Source organism: Aethalodelphis obliquidens, unplaced genomic scaffold (assembly GCF_003676395.1).
Source record: "Aethalodelphis obliquidens isolate GAN/ISIS:26980383/991018 unplaced genomic scaffold, ASM367639v1 scaffold70, whole genome shotgun sequence".
Lineage (NCBI taxonomy): Eukaryota > Metazoa > Chordata > Mammalia > Artiodactyla > Delphinidae > Aethalodelphis > Aethalodelphis obliquidens.
This window is the reverse complement of record NW_020838014.1, coordinates 5,766,349-5,789,156: the sequence shown is the minus strand read 5'-3', so window position 1 is coordinate 5,789,156 and position 22,808 is coordinate 5,766,349. Positions and strand designations below refer to the sequence as shown.

Below are 22,808 nucleotides of genomic sequence, written 5' to 3'. Positions count from 1 at the left end.
GACAAGGGGAGGAAGGGTTTTACACATTTAAAGACAAGACAACCACTCAGGCATCACTTGGTCACTTCTACACTTCTTTTCCAATGTGAAGACACCATGATAGCAGTTGCATACAGTATAGTTGAGGTTATTTTGGTTCTCTTATTGAAATAGGTCTGAGGCCAAGGTCAAGCTCAAGAGAATCTAGCCTTTAGCACTGAATCGAACAAGGTGCCAGAGAAGGTGGATTATCAAGACCACACCACCTAATGGAAACGTTAGCCGAGATGCTGTGGTCGATAACAAAGCTCAGTTTAAATCCAAATATCAAGGGAATTGCAGCCCCCGAGGTAACCACACAGAGAAAAGCACCACCTTTCAGACAAGTATCCAAGGCTGATAACCGCTGACCGCTGTGCAACGTGTTTCCTGAAACGTAAAACAAGTTCGCCGTTGAAGAGACATAAAGAAATGCGCAGAACTGACATGGTCTTTTTAAATATAGCTTTATTTCTCAAACTCAAAGCTTTATTTCATCAAGTTCTAACACATTTTGCATTGACAAGTGATTTCACCTGCATCCCATAAGAAGGTCAGTGGCCATTACACCAAAGAGGAAACCTCACATATCCTAGGAAATTAGTATTTGAAAGGCTACACAAGTATACAATAACAAAAAAGCTTCCAATTTAGTCTAATTTGTATCTTTTCATCTATAGTAAGTTGGAAATTAATGGATGAAAACCTAATTTTCCTAAAGCAGTGAGTTTATTTTAAATTCATGAAAAAAAAAAAAAGACCAGATTGCTTGAGTTTTAAAACACCCACAGATCCATATTATTTAACGACTTCCTCTTTAGCGGATGGTCTTCTCACCTTCCTATGCAAACACACATGACAATTTGCACCACCCCTCACTAGCCCAGGCAAAACTCCAAGCATTTTCTTTTGCTTCCACTTAAACTATTCTTTAAGGGATAGGTAAACAAGATTTAGAACTTGAACTCAGAAGAAAAGCATTTTCTTTCCTGATCCTCACTTTGGAAGTCTCCACAAATAATCCTGAAAACTTGCCAGGTCTCTTTAAACACATCCCCTGCTACACACCCCTCCCTTGGTCCTCTGAATGGAACTGGCCGAACTGGAGTATGTTCCAAAGTCAGCTGTGACATTCTGGTCTCTGCCAGGTTAGAAATCGAGTCTAACCTTGGCACCTGGATGTTCTTCCACCTCACAGAATCTACCCCAAGGGTTCTTCCCTAGTGTGGAGCCCATCAGATACCCGGGAAGCAATGGCCCCAAGGAGCATTAGGGTCTCCGCTCACGACTAGATCACTATCATTTATTCTCTGGAAGAGGACATTTGAGCTCAGAGTCTAGCTGCATCCTAAAACAAGGCACTGGTACCAGAAAGTGAACTAGAAAGGAGGTATTCCTAACGTTAGGAAGTTGCTTTTGAGTGGTACCATTTCCCAAAGTTAACAAAGCAGGACTAGGTTAAAATCCTAAACTACCATGAAGGTAAGGGGCTAGCGCTAGCAGACAGGCTGAAGGACAAGCACATTCGGGGCTTTAGCAATTTCATTATTATTGCATCACCACAAAACACACGTTCACACACAGTTCTCTGTGACTCAAATCCCCGGGGCGGGTGGGGGGGGGAAATATCAAACTGGGGGAAAAAAAAAAACAAACTCTTGAACGCCAAACCACATCTGTTGCCACACACCAGGAACCCAGCATCTTTCCTACCCGCCTCTCCCCACCTGCGAGGCCCTCCAGCTGTGAGCCATGCCACCTCCCACGTGCAGTCAGCAGGAACCCTGATTTGAAGGTGTCGGTGATGTAGTTTAGTTTCAGAGTTGAAGTTATTGAGTGAGGAATAGTGTCTCACTGCCAAGGTAAGATTTAAAGGTGAGATGAAGCTCGAGGCCAGGAATTTAGCGTGTCCTCTTCTGCCAACGCATGGGGGAAAAGGTACAGCTTTAATCTCACAGCTGCTCAGCCTGATTCCAAGAAGCAGGCTGGGGTAACATGCCCGCAGGAAGCATCCGAAAACTGCTAAGAGTCCTGAAGCAAATGAGGCTGCTTCCATTTATATTAGAACTTGCACTTGAACTTTAGTGCCCTTTGCCACTGCCAAGTTTCATATTACTCAACACACAAAGAAGAGGAACCACTGGACTCAGTACAAGTTCAGAGTACCTGGTGCTTGTGTGAGCAGCACAAAAGGCAGGTTCCAGCTAGAATTTCCAGGCACCTGAAATTCAAGGTTACCTGTTCTGAGGCAGGCAAGAGGCTCACAGAGCAGATGGAGACAACACTAGACCAGGGTGGGATTTAAAAGTGCAGCTTTGGGCGAGGGTAGCTTTTTACCCTGATGGTGCTGGAACACAGGTCTACCCTCAAACTTCAAAACAGCTGGGCTGACTAAGAACTTCAGGTGAAGGGAGTCTATCGAGATGGCCATCGTGCAATGGTGGTAAATAACTGGGGGGGCTGGGGATTTCTAGCAACTTCTGTGCCTCCCTTCATCCTTAAAGGAGGACTAGTACCAGATAGCAGACAGAACGCCAAAGACAAACCGGAAATTTAATGACTTGATGCAGTTCTGATCCCATCTTCATCCGGACCCTCGTTACCCTGATCCACAAGCCTTCTAGTAGAAGCAATACTGACTTCTGAGAGCAAGTGCTTATGCTGGCGGCTTTGTCACATTTCAGAGCTTTGGTTAAACAGATCTGTCATCTTTGTGCAAACATGTTGCCATCTGACAACAATGGCAGCCTTTTAAGGTCATGGATGACCACAGAGTTTTTAAAGTTGGGGCTCACTCTTCACTGCCCTTTTTAACACTGAAGCACCCCAGGACCCGCCTCAAGGTAGAACCAGCCTTGACTCAAAGCCAGTGAATTCAAATCTAACTACTGGTTCACAGGGAAACAGAAGCTGGTTACGCTAAGAAGTGGCTTCTATTCAACTAGTCCACAACATGGATACCAACTAAGCCTCGGGTTTCAGTCATGCCCGATCTGCTTTCAAGAGGACAACATATTCCAGAGAAAAACCTGAAAATATAATCTTCAGAAAAAGGTACACCACTCCTTTCCTACTAAGCATTAAGGTAACTTCATTGCTTCAAGCAAGGAGAAAGCAATCACTCAGGGCTTGGCATTTTTATGGCCACAAGAGAAAGTAAAACACAGGAGCATGGATTTAATTAAATCACTCAAGAAACGAAGCTGGCTGGCAACGTGGAGTTTCTTTGCCCTTGACACCCTAAAGTGACGCTTTCTAAGAGATCCCACGAAAAGCTTCGAAACACAAAGTCCCTTCCTCTCCTGGGAACGCAACAGTAGCCTAGAATTCTCCCATGTGCTAAGCTTGCTTCAGACTAGAGAGTAACACTGTTTGCCTTCTAAAGTGCAGAGTATAAACAAGTCTGGTCAATCTACCAGCGTAAGGGAGATTCTCCTTCTTCGTCCTCTCAATTCTTCCCAAATACACCGGCAGGAATCCTCTTGAGGATGCCTCAGGGGCTCGGACACACACGAGGCCCCGCTGATGGAAGGAGCGCCCGCCTCACACGCAGCACGGGGACAGCAGGTGCGAATCTAAAGCAATTCTAAACCAGAGAACTCTGCCCGCAGGCGCGGACCATTCCACAGGTCACTCGGATCTACTGAAATCCCTGGATTGGTTCACGGTCCAAAAAGCCTGGAGAAGGAAACCACTATTTTTGAAAAAACGAAAACAGAAATCAGCCAAAGTACTCCAGAAAAAACAGCCGGTCATACTTGGAATGTGACCAAAATGGGTTTCCGATTAAAACATGGGAAGACCCTCACATCAGTTACGGCAATGACCCTAGACTCGGGCACAATCCTTAGTCTTGGGAAGAGCAAAACAAAGGTGATGAGCTGATGAGGGAAACAAAAAAGTGTCGTTCAATAAGAATTCCTCACTTTTAAGAAAAGAAAAATTGAACATTCACGTTTCCTATTTACAATCCCCCACCACAATTCTACTGAACGTTATGTTGCACAGTTTATTTTGTTTTCAAGTTACATTTCAAGAAAAGGTCTTTTTTTTTTTTCATTTTTTTTTTTTTCTCAGCAATATCTCACAACTCCTCGTGATAGCACGGCATCTAAACCATAAACCACTTCCAACCAGATAGTAATTCTCCAGCTATCGGCTTTGGTTTATTGAGGAGAGAAATCCTCAGCTCTGCTGACAGAGAATAAACATAAGCAATTTAGTCCCTTGAACAAAAATTAAGCCACAAGAGCACCCTCATGTTTACCATTTTCTGCAGGACTAAAATGGACACAAGAAAATAGACCATCCGCACAACTTTCACGTAAGTGCTGAGGATTCCAAGTGAGGGCCGACACCCCCTACCCTAGGCTCCAGTGAGAAGCCCAGCAGCTGGAGACTTCTACACTGCCCACGTGTTTCCCAAGCTCAACGACCGCACGGAGCTCAGACGGCCCCGTGCCGACGTTTGGAACACGGCATGTTAGTGTCTGTCTTGGAAAGATGTGGATGGGTCATAGTTCCTATAGCATTTTCCAAAGTGGCCCTGGAATAACAGGTCCCTTTAGGGTTGGCTCATGATATACTGGAGACCCATTCCAATGGGCACACAAAGAAAAAAAAAAAAAAAAAAAAGCATTATCAGAGCTGAGTTCCCCTTTAAAAGCCAAACATCTACATCTAGAAGGAGTCTCCCCTACCTGAGAGCCCTCGCCCTACGGGGGTTCCCCCCTGCGGAAACCCTCAGGTCTCAAGGTTAGTTACAGGGCAGCCAGGTGGGGTAGGGCTGGCTGTAGGTGACCGGAGGGTGGGCCACGTAGTAATTGTTGAAGTTGCCGTCGCTGACGTACGGCGCGGGCTGGTAGTAACAGGTGACAGTGGTGGCATTGGGGATGATGTTCTGCTCGGCCAGCACGCGCAGGGCCAGCAGGGAGATGAGGTTCAGGGTCTGCCTGCGCTCGTGGCCCATGAGGCACACGGTGCTCTCGTTCACTACCCTGCGCAGGGTCATGAGGTAGTCGTACTTGCTCCTCTCCTCCTCAGCGAAGTGGTTCTGCAGGTAGGTCTCCAGCTTCCTCTGCTGCTCGAGGATGTCGGGGAAGTCGATGAAGAAGCGGGAACACATGTAGCGCTCCAGGGTCTTGATCTCGTCCTGGTCGGTGGGCCTGAAGTCCCGCACCAGGAGGTTGCTGTACTTGAGCAGCCCCCCGCCCCGGATCTCCTCGGGGTTCTTGGTGGCGATGAGTCTGTTCTGCAGGTGGTCCAGGGCTTCCTCGAAGTCCCCGTACACGCTCTCCCCGATGACAGTGGGGTGCAGGTGCTCGGAGACGGGGTGGCTGGAGCAGTCGTAGAAGAAGAGCAGGGAGTCCAGGATGATCTGGAAAGAGTCCACACTGAACTCGAACTGACGCCGGATGGAGTCCACGAACTTCAGCTCCACGTTCCGCCCGTTCTTGTTGGAGAGGGAGATCAGACTCCAGCGGTCAGTGTCCGTGCGCACCTTCACCAGCTTCTGGACGTACGCCTCCTTCAGGGTGACTGGGCTGATCCGCAGCTTGTTCACGCCCTCCGGCAGGAAGTTCAGGAGGGAGCACAGAACCACATCCCTGACCAGCTGAAACTCGGCCTCCGTGGGCAGAGCCACGTGGAAGATGAGGTCCAGGTCTTTGCAACCCAACCCGTTGTCTTTGACCAAGACGTGGCCGGCCGCGGAGCCGTTCAGCCGGACGTCCTGCACTTTGATGCCCGCCTCCTCCAGCCGGCCGCGGACTGTCTGCACGATGTCCTTCAGCGTGATCTCCAAGGTGGGGAAGTTGCCTCGTCCGTGGATGGGTACGACCTCGGTCAGGACCTCATGCAGCCGGCTCACCTGGTCCCAGGTGAGCACGCTGAAGGACACGCAGTCGCTGGTACTGGGGCTCTCCTCTGCCATCTTGGGGGATGTTCTTGCCGGGGAAACTGAAAGAGAGGGAAGAGAAACAGAGTGAGGATTCACTTCTATGTGGCAAAGCAGCTCCAGGGACTCAGAGACGATGCTGGTTTCTCTCTGAACATCTTCCTTACTGCAAAGTGGCCAAGAGCACCTACTGCCCGGTGCTCCTGCTGAGGATTAAGTGAGTTTAAGCACGTTAAGAACAGTGCCTGCATGGAGTAAGGACAGTATACACATAAACTTACCCTACACCAAATCTGACAACTTCGGACTTTTGTTTTCTGTGGGGTTTGTTTTGCCCGTTTTGTCTGCATGAGGGTAGGATCGGGGGTGGAGTCTGTGCGTGAAGGGAAGCAGACAAACTTACTAAACCGAGTAACCTAAACACAACATTAATCAGTAGAGGGTCTATAGGTTTTGCTAATTTTCCTTGTTTTCCGTGGAAATCACCTCTCCTGCTTTGGGTTCCCTCACTACATCCTGAGCTGGCTGATACCTCGGGACAATGCCCACACAGAACACAGGATCCACAAGAGAAGCTTCCTTCTCTTCTCAACCCTGGGCTTAGTCCTGCTAGAATCAAATACGCCGATATCCTCTTCACTTACGGCAGCTGTCTGCCCCGTAACAAACAATTCTGTTACCCAGGGGAGGACCAAGGAGGTGTCTGAATGACAAAATTCCTGAGTAACAAAGGGTTAGGTCAGCCAAGCAGTGGAACCGCTCTGCCCAGCAAGGAGGCCCCACACAGGATATGGAAAACCTCCTCAGGGCAGCGTGATTTTTCAACTGTGTTTTGAAAAAGAATCCCTTCAGTCTACCCAAGGAGAACAAAGTTAGCACTCAGTACTAGGAGAAAAACATGTTTCTCGCACATCACCGGCTAGAACCACAAGGTTACCAAAGTAATTTTCAACCAAGTTATATTGTTCAGAAAATGAAACGACAGATCCCCTGGAAATGCTAATATGTAATAACAAAAACGGATACATTAGAAAGTCCAGGTGCTTTGGATCTACTTGGGTCACATATTAGCTAGATGGATGTAAAAGGCTGAGGCGCTGCCCTCAGACTTCACTGCAAACAGAAAGTTTGCCCCCCCCTTCACTTTTCTGACTCGCTAGACACACAGAATCCATCCCAATGACCTGCAGCTTCATTGTTTGGAAGCAGCTGCCTTTGAAATCACGTCCAGCATGCGTAGTCCTGGGGTTCCAGCTTGGGTTTTTAGTCCTGCACTGGCGCCAGGGACCCTCGCCTTATCTATAGAGCTCAGATCAATGGGATGGTTGTCGATCCATGTTGGGGGCACCATTGGACACACCAAGACGAGCTTTCTGGGAGCTGGCCGTCAAGGAGGAGGGTGAGAACACAATGTCTCAATATGAGGCAGTGTGTCGGCGAAAGAAAACGTAATATGAAGGTAGAGGAAGTGTCAGTTGATTGGGGCGAACGGGAAGGCCACAGAGGAGCTCATTTATGGGGCGGGGACACAGCTGACAGAAAGGCAACAAGAGCTCTCAGCTGGGGTTTGAGGGGCAGAAGACAGCCGAGACTTGACAAGTTGTCCAGGCCGGCCATCATGCGCCTCTTCTCAGGCCAGATTACAGGCTCCCTTTAGTATGTAGGTTAAGGGACTGAATTCACTTAGTCGGCCATGGGAAAGTAGATCACGTGATTAAAGCAGGCTCCAGGAAGGCCAATGGGGGATGGGCACTCTTCTGCTTGCTACTGAAGAATACTTGCCAAAGGGAAGGTAAACGTTTTCCTTCAAACCTGTTTGGACAGCGTTAGAAAGCCCTAGGCTATCTAGATTATCCTACCAAAGCACTTCTAAGTTAAGGATACCATGCAAAATTTGTGATGAAATACCTGATGTTTACTGTGGCCCTCCTTTGGTTTCAAGTCAGATCTGGGACAGTAGAGATCTCTTTTTAACGTGCTCTATATGCGCTTGGTTCTTTGTGGTCCCTTTAATGACGAGCGTAGCACACGTTCCACTTGTGCCAAGTGTGTAGGGCACTACACGATTAAGTTCCAATGGTTACAGAAAGGTATGGGTCCAGCTTTGTTTTGAAACACTGTTAAACTATGATTTAGTGACATAGATTTCTGCCAGGTGTGTTGATTTACCTATAAAAATACAACTTGCTTTACCCTGTGTATCAGCTGTTAGCGTGCTTCCAAGGCTCGGGTTTCTGATGTGGGCGTAAGAAGTCGCAGCCACAGAGGAGCTGCAATTCAATCAGTACTCGGAAAAGAAGGAACAATTAATTTTAAGAAAATCTCTAGGAAGAAACTCGATAATGTTGTAGAGGAGAATAGTTGTAGGAATCACTTTTGACTCGTGCCTTTTTTTAAGGACTTGTTAAAAAAAAAAGGAGTCATCTAAAGTCAGGACTACTCCCACCTCTAGAACAGTAGCTCTTAACATTAGAAGCGGAACATCTAAGACCAGAGAGAATCTGAGGAAAGCTATCACTCATGCTTGGGGCGGGGGTGGAGGCTGGGAGGTGTAGTACCTATGCATGAAAATGTTCACATATTTTAAAATCTCTGACATTGTAGTAGATTCAAAGTTAGAATCTATTTTAGACTGAAAATTTGTAAGGTTCTAATGGGAAGAGGGGCAGGAATGGCCAGAGAAGTTATTAAACATTGGAATGATGTCTACTAGCCTCTGGTGAGAGATATTATGAAGCTACAATAACCGATAACAGCAATGATATGGGCAGGCAAAGGCAGACAAAGAGATGAAACCGAATTTTTAAAATCTAGAATGAAAATCTAGTACATAAGGGGATTTAGTGTATAAAAAGGAGGCATTCGAAATAGTAAAGGGAAATTTTTGAGACATCTGGATAGTTTTCTAGATTTTAAAAATAAGCAAGGATGGCTCCTTAGCGTGTGCCAATCTAAGATCTAGATGGATGAATCAAGGACTTAAGTGTAAAAGGATGAAACCCTAACAATACCAGAAAAACATGAAATTTATGTAAATTTACATAGAATGGGTATTCCTTTCTAAATCACACAGTAGTCGCAAAAAATTGATACGTTTGCCTATATAAAAATTAAAACATCTACATGGTGAAAACACCATAAAGACGTGAGAAGACAAAACCAGGAAAATACTTGTCACGTTAGACAAAGCAGTCATTTCCTTAATGAATAAGGAGCTCCTACACATCAGGAATACTAGAACCCCAACATAAAAGAAGGGGCAAAGGACATTAACAGTGGCTCAGACACTTAACATATTCAAACTCACCTTAAGGGGTGGGCAGATTTAGACTCCAGTGTATCATCTTTCCCTATCAGATTGGCAAAGACCGAGAAGCAGACACTTCTGGTACACTGCCCGCGGGTTCTCTCTGAAGAACAACATGGGACCCTCAGTTTAAGTGGACACACTCTTGGGCATAGCAATTCTACTTCTAGGAAGTCCACTTTGGATTTCATCCTGTGAGTGTACACGCAAGTATGCGCAAGGATATTCGCTGAGGAATCATTTATAAAGCTACAAAGAGTCATCGGTAAAGGAAGTTAAATGACTCGATGCATGTATGCAACAGGACACAAATGCCTGCAGTTGTCCAAAAGACTGGTGGCTGCTCTATCTGTATGAATATGAAACGCTTATCAAGACTGATTAAGAAAAAGCAAGTGTGAAACTGCGTGTATAAAAGCACAAGTCTATGCTTACACAATCAAAAATCTCCGGAAGGATATCCAAGTAGTTCAGCTTACACCAAATACCACTTCTAGGCTGGGGTCCAGGGTACAAAGAAGACTTATTTTATCTCTTTTGAATTTGGAACCTACATATGTATTAGTTGAAAAAAGTTAAAATCTTATGAGCCATATTCCAAAATCTCTCCCCTTTGAGCCGTCTAATCTGCTACCTTGTTTAATTCCTTCAATTCCTTTCCTCCTAGCCCTCCCCACCATCCCTGTGTCCACGTGCCAAAACCGAATACACTTAGAAGCTTCCCCTCCAAGCCTAAAAACCGATCTCTAGAGGGGCAGGCAGAGGAGGAGGGACAGTGTTTATCTGGAATGGCTTTCAGTCAATTTTCTACTTCTGCGGTGTTTAAAAGATGATGTCTGTTGTTTATCCAAAAAAAAAAAAAAACCCCAAAACTTTCAAAACGATGGATAAGTCATCTCATCTAGTGTCATTCTATGTTTAGTATCCAAAAATGTTTTCTGTAGTTTTACAAGAATTACTATGTCTCATTTCAGACGTATTACAGCTACCCTCATGGTGCTGTTGGTTACTGGCTACAGTTGCAAGAACCTTAATAAATGCAGTAAACACTTTGTCAGGAACCTAAGATGCCTATAGTTGGCATCTTCCATGTCAACAACTTCTGACACATATATGAATAATGGAGTTAACTCTTAGAAAAAAGCAGTCTATATAAAAGCACAGTGCAGAACACGTGCCAAGTCCATGGTATAGTTTTTAATTCTCCCAATTTCCTGTGCCGTAGATCTGGAGCAGCTCTCGAAGCTGTTGAAGGCTCAAATTTAGGCTGAGTTATATTTGTTGTTTAGCTTATTAGAAGAGCCCAACGTAAGTTATCGGTGCCTATTAGAAATGAATCCTTTGTTTTCCCTCACCCATCCAAACAATTTCAAATATCAAAAGTACATTTACAGGTTACTTAGACAAACGTATTACCAGAATAAATCCAAGTCATAGGCCCTTAGTGCTTAGATAACACACCAGAGCGTCGTGTAACGGTTTTAGTTTTAATTAACCACTTGAGATCAACATTGATATAATCCCCGTATAAAAGAATCACTTGAAACACACAGTCTCAATTCATGAAAGGCTCTGGTTAAAGGCAAATTCTAATTAGCAGAATTAACGAAATAGTAACTAGATAAAAAATTAACTTGCAGCCTGGTAAATTCAGACTAAAGTGTTTGATTTCCCTTTACTTGTCTGAGAAGCAGATGCCTTGTATTTTGCACTAGAAACTGGGAAAGGTGGGAACCGTGATTTCTCACTGATTTGAAAATTCAGGCACCTTTTTACAAGTGAGGACAACCAGCTGCCTGCTCCGTTTAAGCTACTTAATCTTCTAAAAAGTTTGACTTGTGATGAATGACTATCTCAGGTTCCCCTGAATTCCCTTTTCTTTTAGCATCTGGCTGCAGCAGAAGGATAAAATACACACATGAGTGGAAAACGAGTTTGTAGAGATGGCAGCAGAAGGTGAGAGGAAAAGACGAACTAAGCCCAAAGAGTAAACCAAGCTCCCTGAGCACACTAACTTTCCTTTGTTTCCCACTGCCTGGCACACTCGGGGCAGGCTGATCTGAAAACCAGTTTGAGCCCTCATTGAAAAGAGAAAAAAAAAAAAAGTTATTTCTACTGCTGCTCCCTGCCTTATCTAGATCCCAGAAACAAGAGTGACAGAGGCTACGAGAGCACGAGGGGACTCCGGGTAGGCAAGAGGACAGGCAGATGGGCAGGTTGGAGATGAACGCTAAGAGCACCTGTAATACGTCTAGGCCTTATGGACGAGGGCTTGGGTCAAATCAACACTGATTTGTTTGTGCCTGGCCTTAGCTGTAGAAATGCCCAGAGTCTCCTTGGTGTGTGTGGAGATGTACATCCGTGAAGTTAAAGACGGTATATATTTAAGCCTAGGCCTGTGACATCTGACATGGAAGCTCCAGAAGGTTTCATGGAAATGCTGCTGCATGAAAGAGGTGCTCTCAGCTATGGCAGCCCATCTAGCCCACAGACAACTGAACGGCACCCACTTCCCCTGACCCTGCCGTGGGCTTAAGAACACAAAAGAAACTCAAACACGTTACAGCATTCCTTTGATGACAATGTGCTGTTAACCGGATGTTACCCCAATGGCCTGGATCTTCCTAGTGACCCTTTCCAGCTCAGGGTCAGAGATCCAGCCATGCGCGGTGGACTGACTGGTGACAGACTCCAAGGGAGGTGTGTATGGGGCACAAAGACCCCTGCCGTCCCCGGCTCCTGGCCCAGGGGGGGACCCATGTGCCCGTGGCTGCGATCTCCCACACATCATCTTCTCCTCCGTGTACAACTGAGGGCACTTTAAGCAAAAAGAAACTACTTCCTTGCCTATAGAAGCTTAGAGAATTTAAGCAGAAGTGAAAGTAGATGGCAACACTCGTCATACCATCCCATCCCACCTCTTCCTTCATCTAGCTGACGGAATGGAAACCACAGCTCTGGGCCTATTTCTTTTTCTCCTCTAAAATGAAGGTGTAGAGGTGTGTGGGCAAGCAGGCAGAAGAGTACTCAGTACAAGCCGCTTCACGTCCACTCCCACTCATCCCCACAAGCACTCTGAGGAAGCGACAACTGTCCCTTTTACACAAAGAATAAGGATCAGGAAAGATTCAGCAAATTGACCCCAGATCCTCAGCTCTGGACCTAATGTTCTGACTCTTGGAACTGGAAACAACTTCCACCAAGGTCAAGTTCTGCCACTGGTGGGCGGTGGGGGCGAGAAGGCAATAAGCTCTTAAGCTACAAACCCACATGTGCACTGGGATGACCAGAGCTCACTGCTACCAAAGCGATCTTTTCTAAAACAGAAATTGTACTGGTCTTATCCCAAAAAAAGGAGCTACCTTCTGCCAACTCTACGACTGTGACGCCTTACCTTCCCATCGGCCCTTATCCCCACTGTACACGCTGAAGACAGCAAAGCTCCAGTCAACCAGCCTTCACCGCCTGCTTGAGTGCAGGCTCTTCCTGTAGAGACGGCCACAGCCAGGGGATGCCAAGTGTGACCAGATGTTTGGCCAGGTGCCCTATGAGCCACCAAACTATTTGACAGTGTCCCAAACAGGCGGCGAAACAGTGCTGTAAGTTCACCTGGATCAACCCATCCGGTTCCTACAACAAGCCTGTACGGGAGATACTATTTCACTACTTTCACAGGTGGGGAAACTGGAGAACAAAGAGGATACACACGTTGTGAACTGTCCAAGGACGCACTGCTGGGAAGTGGCAGAAGTGGGACTTAGGAGGCTTCCTAGGTGGCAGGCAGCTTTGGTATCCGTGTTGGGGTGAGGGCAGGGCTTTGAAGGTAAGCTCGTTGTTCAGGTAGTTGTAGGAAGGAGACAGAGAAGAAAGGTATGAAGCTTTGTTATCAGAGGGTGGGAAAGAAGTTGGCTACAAGTGTTAAGGCCCCCGGCGTGGAGTAAGGCCAGACGGCAAGTGCTACAAGCAGGCAGAAGCATTTAGAATGAAAGTAACTAACAACTGTCAGTACAGAAACTCCCTCCCTCAAAACCGTCACGGATTTGGGCATGTGTCCAGCCTGATGGGAGCCACCAGAATGAACATAATTAAGTGTAGTCATGCGAATGTTTGTTGTAAAGGAACAATGGCTGAAAGATGAAGGCCTAGGATCCTCATTTCTGAGGAAGCTCCAGGACACCAGCCAGGTTGGGAGGCAGTGGTGATTTCAGAGAAAGCAAGTCCTGAAGGGAGAGAGGAGCCAGGAGTGGAAGGAGCTGGGATAGTCAGCTTACTGGGCAAGCATTAAGAGGAAAAAATAATAGCACAGGAGAGAGCTTTTAGGAATGGGTTGATCCTGGTCTGGACCTGCAACGAAGGCACATGCCCTGCTCACAGAATAAAGGAACAGCTGCTGGGAGTCACTCTGGTGGCTGGAAGATCAGGATTGTGAAATCTGCGGATGAAGCAACAGAACAAGACACTCCCTGCCAACAAGACGGTAACTTTATCAGATCCAAGAACAAATAACCCAACGGGAGCTGCAGAGAGAAGGTAGGTAGATTGGCAAGAAGTGATCAGGACCCCAAGGGCTGGCACAGGAAGGAGAGCTGGAACAGACTTGAAACAGAAACAGCCTGGAACAGACTGACGAAGGCCTGCACGTTGAACCTAAGACTGGACACCTGCCCCTTTTCCCACCTGTGTGCAGTCTGACCCCTGAGATCCTTTCACCCTCGAGAGAGAGCCAGGGACTTGGAATGACCACGGACTTGATATATGCTGCAGCAGATAAGGGGGCAAAAAGGAGAAAAACCACGGTCAACAGGGATTCAGCCTTCTGCAGAGAAATCCTCCCTTACTCCTTGAATTCCTAGGGAGGTGAAGGTCAAAGTCATCTAGGACCAGAGGGAAGCCTGAGGAAGCCTTTTGTCTGCCAGCTGCCAGCCCCTCGGCAGGGCCCCCGGCCCACCACCTGGGAGGAGGCCACATTCTGGAGACGCTCCCCGCTGCCCCCAAACACACTACGAAGTCACAGATCACTGAGACCACACCTGTGGTTCAGGTACCTGAATAAGAATTTCCATTAGTAGACAGCCCAAAGCAACAGAACCAGATAAAATAATGCCTCGCTTATTAAAAGGACAAGAAAATTTATCCTTTGTTAACTTTTTACAAGAAGTTATGCTTACAGCTGCTCACTCAAACACCCACAAACACACTCTACCTCAGTCCAAAGATATAAGTGCCCCATGCCACAAAGCTGCGCCCGGGGAAAACTGCTCTCGGTCAGGGACACAACAAACCCCGCAGGTGGTCTTTTCTCACTCAGCTCCAGCACGTTCAGCCAGAGGCCTCAACCTATTTTCTCAGGGTTAGCAGCATCCTCCTAGCCATTCAGCGCTCATGTGTACTAGAGTCTAAAAATTTGGTTCAATTCCCACGGCAACAGGGATGCTGCCTGAGCCAAAGGCAAAGAGTGTCCCAGATGGAAGCAGAAGCGGGAAGAAAGGCCAGTGCCCCGTCGCTCTGCCCAGGCTTTCCCAGCGGGAGGGCCCTCACAAGCGCTCCCTCCCCACTGATGCCAACATACAGTCTTCACGGTTATCAGTGCCTGGGCCCCGTCCACAGACACCCGCCCTGAGACGACTCCAAACAGAAAGCTCTTTCCTGTCTTTCAAAATAGGACGCTTAAGTAAGTGTGGTTGGAGAGATAACGCTGGAAGAACTCACGCTGTGGCAGCAAAACAACGTGAGACAGAATAAAAACACTGTCCCGGATGTTGTAACAGGGACACCACAGAAGTTCAAGTGCTTAAAGGAATACCCTGAATCGCTGCAAATGTAAGTATTAACAAGGTCAGAACACAGCTATCTCTGGATGGGAGAGAGGCATAGAAGCCTTGATTTTTCCAAGGTGTCAGCATGATTAAGTGCTGCATACTCAACTTGAACTGGAAATAATCCTTGCTGCTCCTGGGTACCTCCCTCCCTCCTACCGAATGCCTGTTTCTAAGGCAGAGATGTTACTAGTCTGAACTCATTTAAAGAGATCCCCAGAGCTGGCCCTACAGTTTTACAGACTGACTAGGCTGAGGAAAATAAGACAATTCCTAGGAGACTTTACTGTAAAGATGAACAAGTTTACACACAACCCGTAGGGTTTAAGGGCTGACAGCCCCCAGGTTTTTATCAAGGGCTGTGTCCACAAACGAATTTACCATCTAACTTTCTAGTTCAGAGCTTTGAACTGTTGTTAGTTGTCCAAAATGAGGGCCTCAGTCAGCTAAAAGCCCCACCTCATCACCGACAGCAACCCGTGGGCCTTATCAGGAAAGAGACAAGCACTCTCAGTTGCTCAAAGGTAGCACTTCTCCTGCTTTGGACATATACCCCCCTTTGCGGATACCTGAGCATGAGCCGCCCCCACCTCAGGGAGGATGCTGATCACACATCCAGCTCCACCCCAGTCGCAGTTTTGCATAGATCCTTCCCTGCAGAGTTAACTTTCGAAGGGCAGGTACCTGACCTCCAGGTACTAAGCACGGTGGCAGCCCAAGCGAACACCACCAGGCGCAGGGGTCCTTCTGACATCATCAAAAGTACTGCTGAGAACAGAAATCGGGGTAGGAGGGCGGGGCGGGGGGGGAAGGAGTGGAGGGGTAGGATTAAAGTGAAGGAGCAAGGCCATGGAGTGGTAGCTATTTCCGCAGCAACTGCACGTGAGGAGGCCAGACCACCTTGTCTTTGGTGTCTTCACCTGTGTGAGCTGTACAAGCCCTGCATGTGGCCCACTGGGATGCCTGTCGTCAAATTAGCATCTACCAAGTCACGTGCTGCTGTTATCAGGCATCTTGTGGACACCTTTTACATGAAAGTTATTTTCTCTACCATTTTCAAATTTTAATTGTCGATAAATTGTTAGAGTCCTGGTCCCCTGCCAATCTCAGAAGATTTTATCTTCAGTTCTTCGAAATTCTATTACTACCTTATGATGATTCTCTAAGAAACTATAGACAAACAAGAGAACGAGCACTGGACTAGGACTCAAACATCCTGTGTTTCAGTGTCAGGTCTGACTCACACAGTGAATGATTATCAGCAAGGGGGCCACAACGACTGAGCTTCCTTTCGTTCCTTCAGATATCTGAGTACCTACAACATTCCAAGCACTGTTCTAGGAGCTTACGGTCTATCGGGAAGCAAGAGACCAAGATCTCTGCCCCTGCAGAGCTTAGAGCCTATAGATCCTAGCTCACACAATTCCTCCAAAACCTCTTGCCTCCCACACGAGGAGAATCAGGATTTAACAGTGAAACATTTTTGCAGATGGTCTAGATCTGTGCCACCCAATAATGTATCCACAAGCTGTTGGGCGCCTGAAATGGGACAAGTCCAAATTGAGATGTGCTGTGAACGTAAAATACACACTGGATTTTGAGGATTCCGTACGAGGGGGAAAAAAGTAAAATAACTCATTCATATTTTTATATTGATTACAAATTGAAAAGATAGTATTTGACATGACGGGTTAAACAGAATTATGTTCACCTGCTTATTTTTACTTTTTAATGTGACTACTAGAAACTTAATTGTGACTCATATTTCTACTGTCCTTCTTACAGTGAACAAACTGAAGAGGTAGAACCTAAAGAAAGAGGCAGTGGCGCTTCCAGGACCAGAACCCAGGTGTCCTCACCACTAAAGCAGCCTCAGAAGCAGAGAGGGGGTAAGGATGAAGACAACAAAGGGTCTGGGCAGGGGAGATAGCAGCAGCGCCAGTGCCCCACCCAACACCCCCAGGGCCTGCACCTGGACACAAGGCAGGTGCCCAGTCGCACCCGGTTCATCTCCGCACGTGGGTCAGCAACCTTCCCAGGACTGGCCAAGCCCACACAGAGTCAGCCGGCGGTGGTCCTGATGCCCATCTCCTCAGCCGTCGCAGGTCAGGGATAAACAGGGTGTGTCTGGAGGATAAGGGGTAGCCAGCCAGGCGAGGTAGAGGATTACCCCTTTTCCCATCCTAGTAAGGGCTATGCAAGGTGAGAGGAGCTTACGACAACACGACAGGGTGGGAGCAGTTCAAGATTCATGGATAATTTTCTTCTCAAAATGTGTTTACGGGGAGCAAATCGGGAGACAGATATGGAACTTTTTGCGCTCATCCAATTTAAGATAAGGTTTGAAAAAAAACTAGAAAATAAGGCACAAGGTAGAACTGCAAAGAAGTACTGATGAGAAGAGGTGTGGGATAAGGGGATCCCCAGATGGGGTAAGATCAGACGCCTCTGAGAGGGTCCAAAGCTGGATTAAAATAAAGTTTGGTGAGGAAGAAGGAGCATTAACTTGCTCAAATATTTGAGTGTGTATTCCATGAGGCAAGGTAGGTCAATTAGGAAGGGAGGTCAGGAAAGAATAGAAGGTCAGAAAGGTACAGGTCCTCAAAGGAGCGCATCTTCTAGAGAGAGGAGCAGTTCCCGTGAGTTCTTAAGGTGTTTGTCGGAGGTGCCGGGACGGAGAGCTGGCCAGAGACAGGGAGAGGCGCTGGGCCAGAGCTCTCATGGAGCTGCTGTCTGCAGCCCTAAACCAGGTCAGCGATGGCAGCGGGAAACAAAAAGTTAAAAAGAGAAAGACTCAGCAGAACGAGCACCCAAGTGAATGTGGAGAGAGAGAGGCTGAGTGCGCGTTGCGAGGCTGTGCTGGGGTGGATGGGGAGGGGGAAGGGCTCGAAGGGGGCGGGTCTGGAGCTCAGCCTGAGGGGTTTCAGCTGTCGGCCAATTAGTCGTCACTGCTCCTCGCTCCAAACCTACACCAGAGACCTCCGTTTTTAAAAAGGCCCCGAAGCCACTCAGCATTCTGGGCCCGGAGCTTGCGATCCAAAAACGTGTGCCAGCACCTTGGCCCATCAGGACGCCATCTCCTGAAGTGTGCTTCCCTCTCTGAGAGGAATGGCAGTCGGATGCCAGCAGAGCACTGGATCCAGTTAACAGGCACACCTTCTGAGTGCCAGGTCCTGCACTGGGCATTCAGCAATGAGCACAGACCCCTGCCTTCCTGGGGCTCACAGGCCAGCGGCTGCAACAAACCGGCAAAACCCAAGTGCCTCAAGGACATTCTGAGGTGGACCCAGCTCCTCTTGCATCCGGAGCACTTCCACAGGCCTTTTCACATACCATCCCCTTGGCCTGCTTGGCACCTGGCACAAACTACTACCTAGGAAGCACTTAACCACTTACGGACTCAGTCACTGTTATCCAAGAAATGAACACTTTACACAGTTGGGTGACCAAGACTCCCAAAGGCTCTGAGACTAAAAAACATCCTACACAGAGAGTTGCTTAACATCAGCAATTATTTCTTCACATTAGTTTTTCCCTATTGTTCCAAGAGTTTCTGCAAACAGTTCTAGAACAGGCTACAGGGCCCAGCTGTACAAAATCTATTAATTCTAAACAATTCATAAGGCTTCCTTACACAGTTGGGCTACACAAAGATGCTTCCTCTAAACCATTTAAATTCCAAATATAAGCTTCCTTATGAATGCATGTAGTGAAAGGATAAAAACGTTTGAAACCAGAAGTTCCAGAAGCATCACAAGAGATCAGCACGACTGCTGTACCCGAGTGGCTTTAAACACATGAACACTTCTTTAAACACAGAGGTGTCTGCTTCATCATAATACTGCTTATGCCCATTTATTTAACATGTTACAGTCAAAACACCAAGATGGCAGAAAGCATTTTTCTATATCGCCTTGTTTACCTCAGTGACAACACATAAAAGCAATGGACCTTATCTAACCAGAGTAATATTTTATCCCAAGTAACACCTCAGACTCTGCACTGCTTCCCCTTAAACCCCGCCCCACCCCCACCCCCCAATAACAACAACAACAGATACACCCCAGAGCCCCGTGTGAGACCGAGAAACCCAAACACAACATCACAAGTTTAACTTAACTCATGAAACTAGTCCCGGGCATCCATAAGATGTTTTCTCGGCAACACAACAAGGGTTTACCACATCCGTTCGCTGCTCTTGGCTTGTCATTCTTTAGTGACTGACACCATGCACACAACATATCAAAGGTGAAAATGAAGACACGGTACTACTTAGTTGAGCGGTTGAAAAAATAATGGCATTTTCTAATTTTGTATCGAATGTGCCCAGTTTCTGGCACTGGGAGAACAAGGACGCTACAGTCCACTCTAAGTTATCTTTACTGCTGGGCAGTTCCTTGGACTCTCAGAAGTGTGAGGACTTCTCTGTTCTGATGGGCAGTGCAAGACGTGCACAATCTGGCCTGGCCTTGAACACTGCGGGACGCAGGCTCAGTGCGGCACTGAGAGGTGGCGCAGGGGAGCTTCTGCAACTCAGGATGTGATTTCGGTGGCTACTTGTACGCACAGAAGAGCTGAGCACATTAGTAGGCAGAGCCATAGGTGCTCAACCAAATCACGGTCATTCTGACAAACAGGCCAAACGCCAGTCCTTTCCTTCAGTTACCCCAACTTAATCTCTGGATACAAGGCAGGTATTGTGGAAGAAATTCAACATAAAAAGTGCTGCTGTTCGCTCTGTGGACACACACTAACTTATGAAATTAGGGACCTTTGTTTGGGGTAACAATTTAGAGGCCTTCTGGCAGAGAAAAAAGTTTTTTTTCACTTTGAGGTTAAATTTACCCACAGCTACCTGAAAAATTATATATAATATACCAAAATCTGCTTTCTAAAAACTCTTTATTGAGAATAAATGGACGCTAAAGATGTGGGTATACCTTAAGACACAAGGTTTCAGTTATCTCAAGTAAAAGCTTGACTCCAGAGATACTAAGCTCTCCATCTTCCCAAACAAGAATGTCAAAGGGCAGAACCCCTGCTGGTCCAGCTCAGAGCTTCCCTGAAAGGGAAGAGAAAAGTCAGCGTTCTCTAGTCCCCACCCCAACCCCTTGGATGGCAGGGTCTCACTCCCCCAGTAACACCTCTGGGGGTTTAAGAAGGCACAGTTCCTGGTAAGCGCTCCTACCACCCTGACGGCTGCCTGGCTTGCTTCCCTGCCAAGTTACTCACGTTGAAAGGTTAGTGTAGCCAACAACGGCCACTCACATCCCCCCTGCAGGGCAGCTGGGCCAAGCCAGAAGTCTACTTCAGGAGGATTTAATAATCTTCACTTTATTTCCTGGGGAGGTTCAGGCTCCCAACCCACCTACCAAATATCCTGAATACCAACTGTCACAATACAAATGATTACAAAGTCTTTATAAACGCTTACTGTAATAAGTGCACTTGAAGAGTCCACGGTTTGCATGTTATAACTCCATAACAGATAAACAAACGTTAAAAGGCAGCAGGTCCCTACTTAAGACAAAGATTTAGTCAGCCCTGCAGAAGTCTTCCTCCGGACAAAAAAAAAGGGGGGGGAGCGGAAGGGGACCGCGGGATCCTTCCCGCGGGGTCCAGCTCTAATATTCGGTTCTAGTGAGCCCTGCTCAAGTCGCGTTCTCCAGAGAAACTCGCCAGGCATTTCCCCGGAAGTCCTCCCTTCCTTCGAGGTAGCGTCGTTTTGTTTTCTCCGGGCGTTCTGCGTTTAGGTGTACAGGCTACCAACCTGTACTCGTCAGGTTCGTCCCCCTCCTCCGACTCCCTCCCACCGCCGCGGTCTGGACTGCGACACCTCCCGGGCACCGTGCCTCTAAGCCGCCCGCGGCCCCGCTAGCCGACTCCACTTAACGGCCGTGGCTTTCAGACTACAGGTTAAGCAAGTTTCACTCCTCAAAGGGGAGGAACCAGGTCACCGACGCAGTATTCCTGAGAAGTTTCCGAGAGGAGCGCAGCGCACGAGTCACTCGCTTGGATCACTTTGCGGCTCTCGGTGTCCCCAGTCTAGTGCGAGTGCAGGAAAAGTTAGGGATCTCCGCCCTCTCCTCAAAACCCCGGCCCAGGTTCCGAGCCTGGGGACCACCCCTCCCCTCCCCGGCCAGATGCAGCCCCTGACCGCCGCGTCTCCAACTGCGCCTTCCGAAACCGCCGCCGTCGAATTTGCGCCCGGCCGACCGGCCGAGATGTGCGCGCCCGCGGGAGCGCCGGGGCGAGCCCGAGAGACCGCACGCAAGGCAGGGGTGGGGCGGGCGCCGTCGGACCCGGGGAAGGTGCTGAAGGACCCCATCACACACTCTTTGGCCGCCCGGCCCGCGCCCGGCCAAAGCGCAGCCTGCGCGATGCGCGGAGCAGGAACTCGCTGAAGTTTGCCAGCCCCGGCCGAAGTCTCTGGAAAGTTGTAGCTCCCTCTCGGAGCGTCTCGCCTGGCCCTCGGGGGCGGGCTGTTTAGGGGGCGGGGGTGACGTCGCGGGGGCTGGAGGGGAAGGGAGCACAGGGGCCCGACACCTGTCCGCACCTCGCCTCTGGCCGCCGTGCCCCCACCAGGCTTGGAGAAGACTGGAGCTCCGCTCGGCCGGGGCAGATTTCCCAACCCCCCCACCCCACCCCGAGGGCAGAACTCGCGGCTCTCCGGAACTGCGCATCCTCGCACCTTTAGAGGAGGGGGCCGTGGACTCACCCGGGCGGCAGCGGAGGAGACCACAGATGCAGGTCCTTGGCGTGGGCAGCCCCCAGCAGGAGCGGCGCGGTCACTACAGCCCCCAGGCAGCGGCACAGAGTGAACCGTCCTGCCGCCGCCCCCTCCGTTCTTAAACGACCTGACCACGCCCCCGCCCGCCACGACCGCCCCAACCCCCGCCCCTTAGCCTGCCCTCCCGGGGGAGCGAGGGGCGGGGCGGGGCGGAGCCGTCGCCCAAGGGATCCTTCCGCCTGGGCGCTGACGGCGAGGGCAGGGCGAAAGGTGCCCTATGATTGGCTCCTCGGGTGAATGGTTGCCGAGAGACGAGTAAATCTTCGGCGGCTAGAAGGGGCCGGGGTGCCAAAGGGAGTAGCACTACGCAGGCGCAATAGAGAGGGGCTGCGTCGACACCCCCTTAACTTTGGAGCTGCTGGGACTCCCTTCCTTTCTGCTTTTCACTACGCTCTTTTCTGCCATTCCTATCACATAACTTCTCCACCACCCTCCACATCCCGCCCAAGTTTTTCCCGTCTCTATTCCGCTCCCGCGCAGGCCTGTTTTTCTTTTGCTCCTCTGGGGATTGTCGCTTTAGTTCTCTCTCCAGGAGTGGGGAGTGAAAGCTCCAAGCCTACCTGCGACGTGTGTTTTGAAGTCGGAAAAAACTTTTGGTTTCTGAGCGGGTCGAGCCTTCCTGATTCCCCAAACAAATTGGCTGGAGGTCATTGGGGAAAGGGCAGGCACCGTTGGTTCTCCGGCGTAGTTACCACCTGTGTGCAGTTAGTGGGACTAAGAGCCGTGAGGAATCCATCGCCAAGTCTGGCAACCGTGACAGCTTCAGCCCGACTCAGAATGTCACAGAGCTCAGTTGTGTATGTTATACAACATGCAGGCGGGGCTTGGACACCATCCAATCACTCCGTAGCAAATGGTTTCGAGTCCTGGTTCTAAATTCAGATTAACCTGGGTTGGAATCTACATTCACCACCTAACTATCTGTAAGGCCTTGGGCAAGTAACTTAACCAACCCTCCATAAGTCTCTGTTTCCTCACCTG

General features: G+C 48.5%; 1 protein-coding gene across 5 annotated transcripts; it reads right to left on the bottom strand.

Moving 5' to 3' along the window:
- Positions 1-468: 468 nt before the first annotated feature.
- TENT5C (terminal nucleotidyltransferase 5C) lies at positions 469-22,409 on the bottom strand. 5 transcript variants are annotated; one of them, XM_027091121.1, is made up of 2 exons: positions 22,388-22,409; positions 469-5,976 (listed from the first exon to the last, which is right to left on the bottom strand). In XM_027091121.1, exon 2 carries the CDS (start codon positions 5,948-5,950, stop codon positions 4,775-4,777), a length of 1,176 nt encoding a protein of 391 aa, XP_026946922.1. In that variant the 5' UTR covers positions 5,951-5,976; positions 22,388-22,409; the 3' UTR covers positions 469-4,774. The 5 variants fall into 5 exon arrangements, with proteins under 5 accessions (XP_026946922.1, XP_026946923.1, XP_026946924.1 ...); XM_027091122.1 differs by lacking the exon at positions 22,388-22,409 and adding an exon at positions 21,756-21,859; XM_027091123.1 differs by lacking the exon at positions 22,388-22,409 and adding an exon at positions 21,729-21,825.
- Positions 22,410-22,808: the final 399 nt, after the last annotated feature.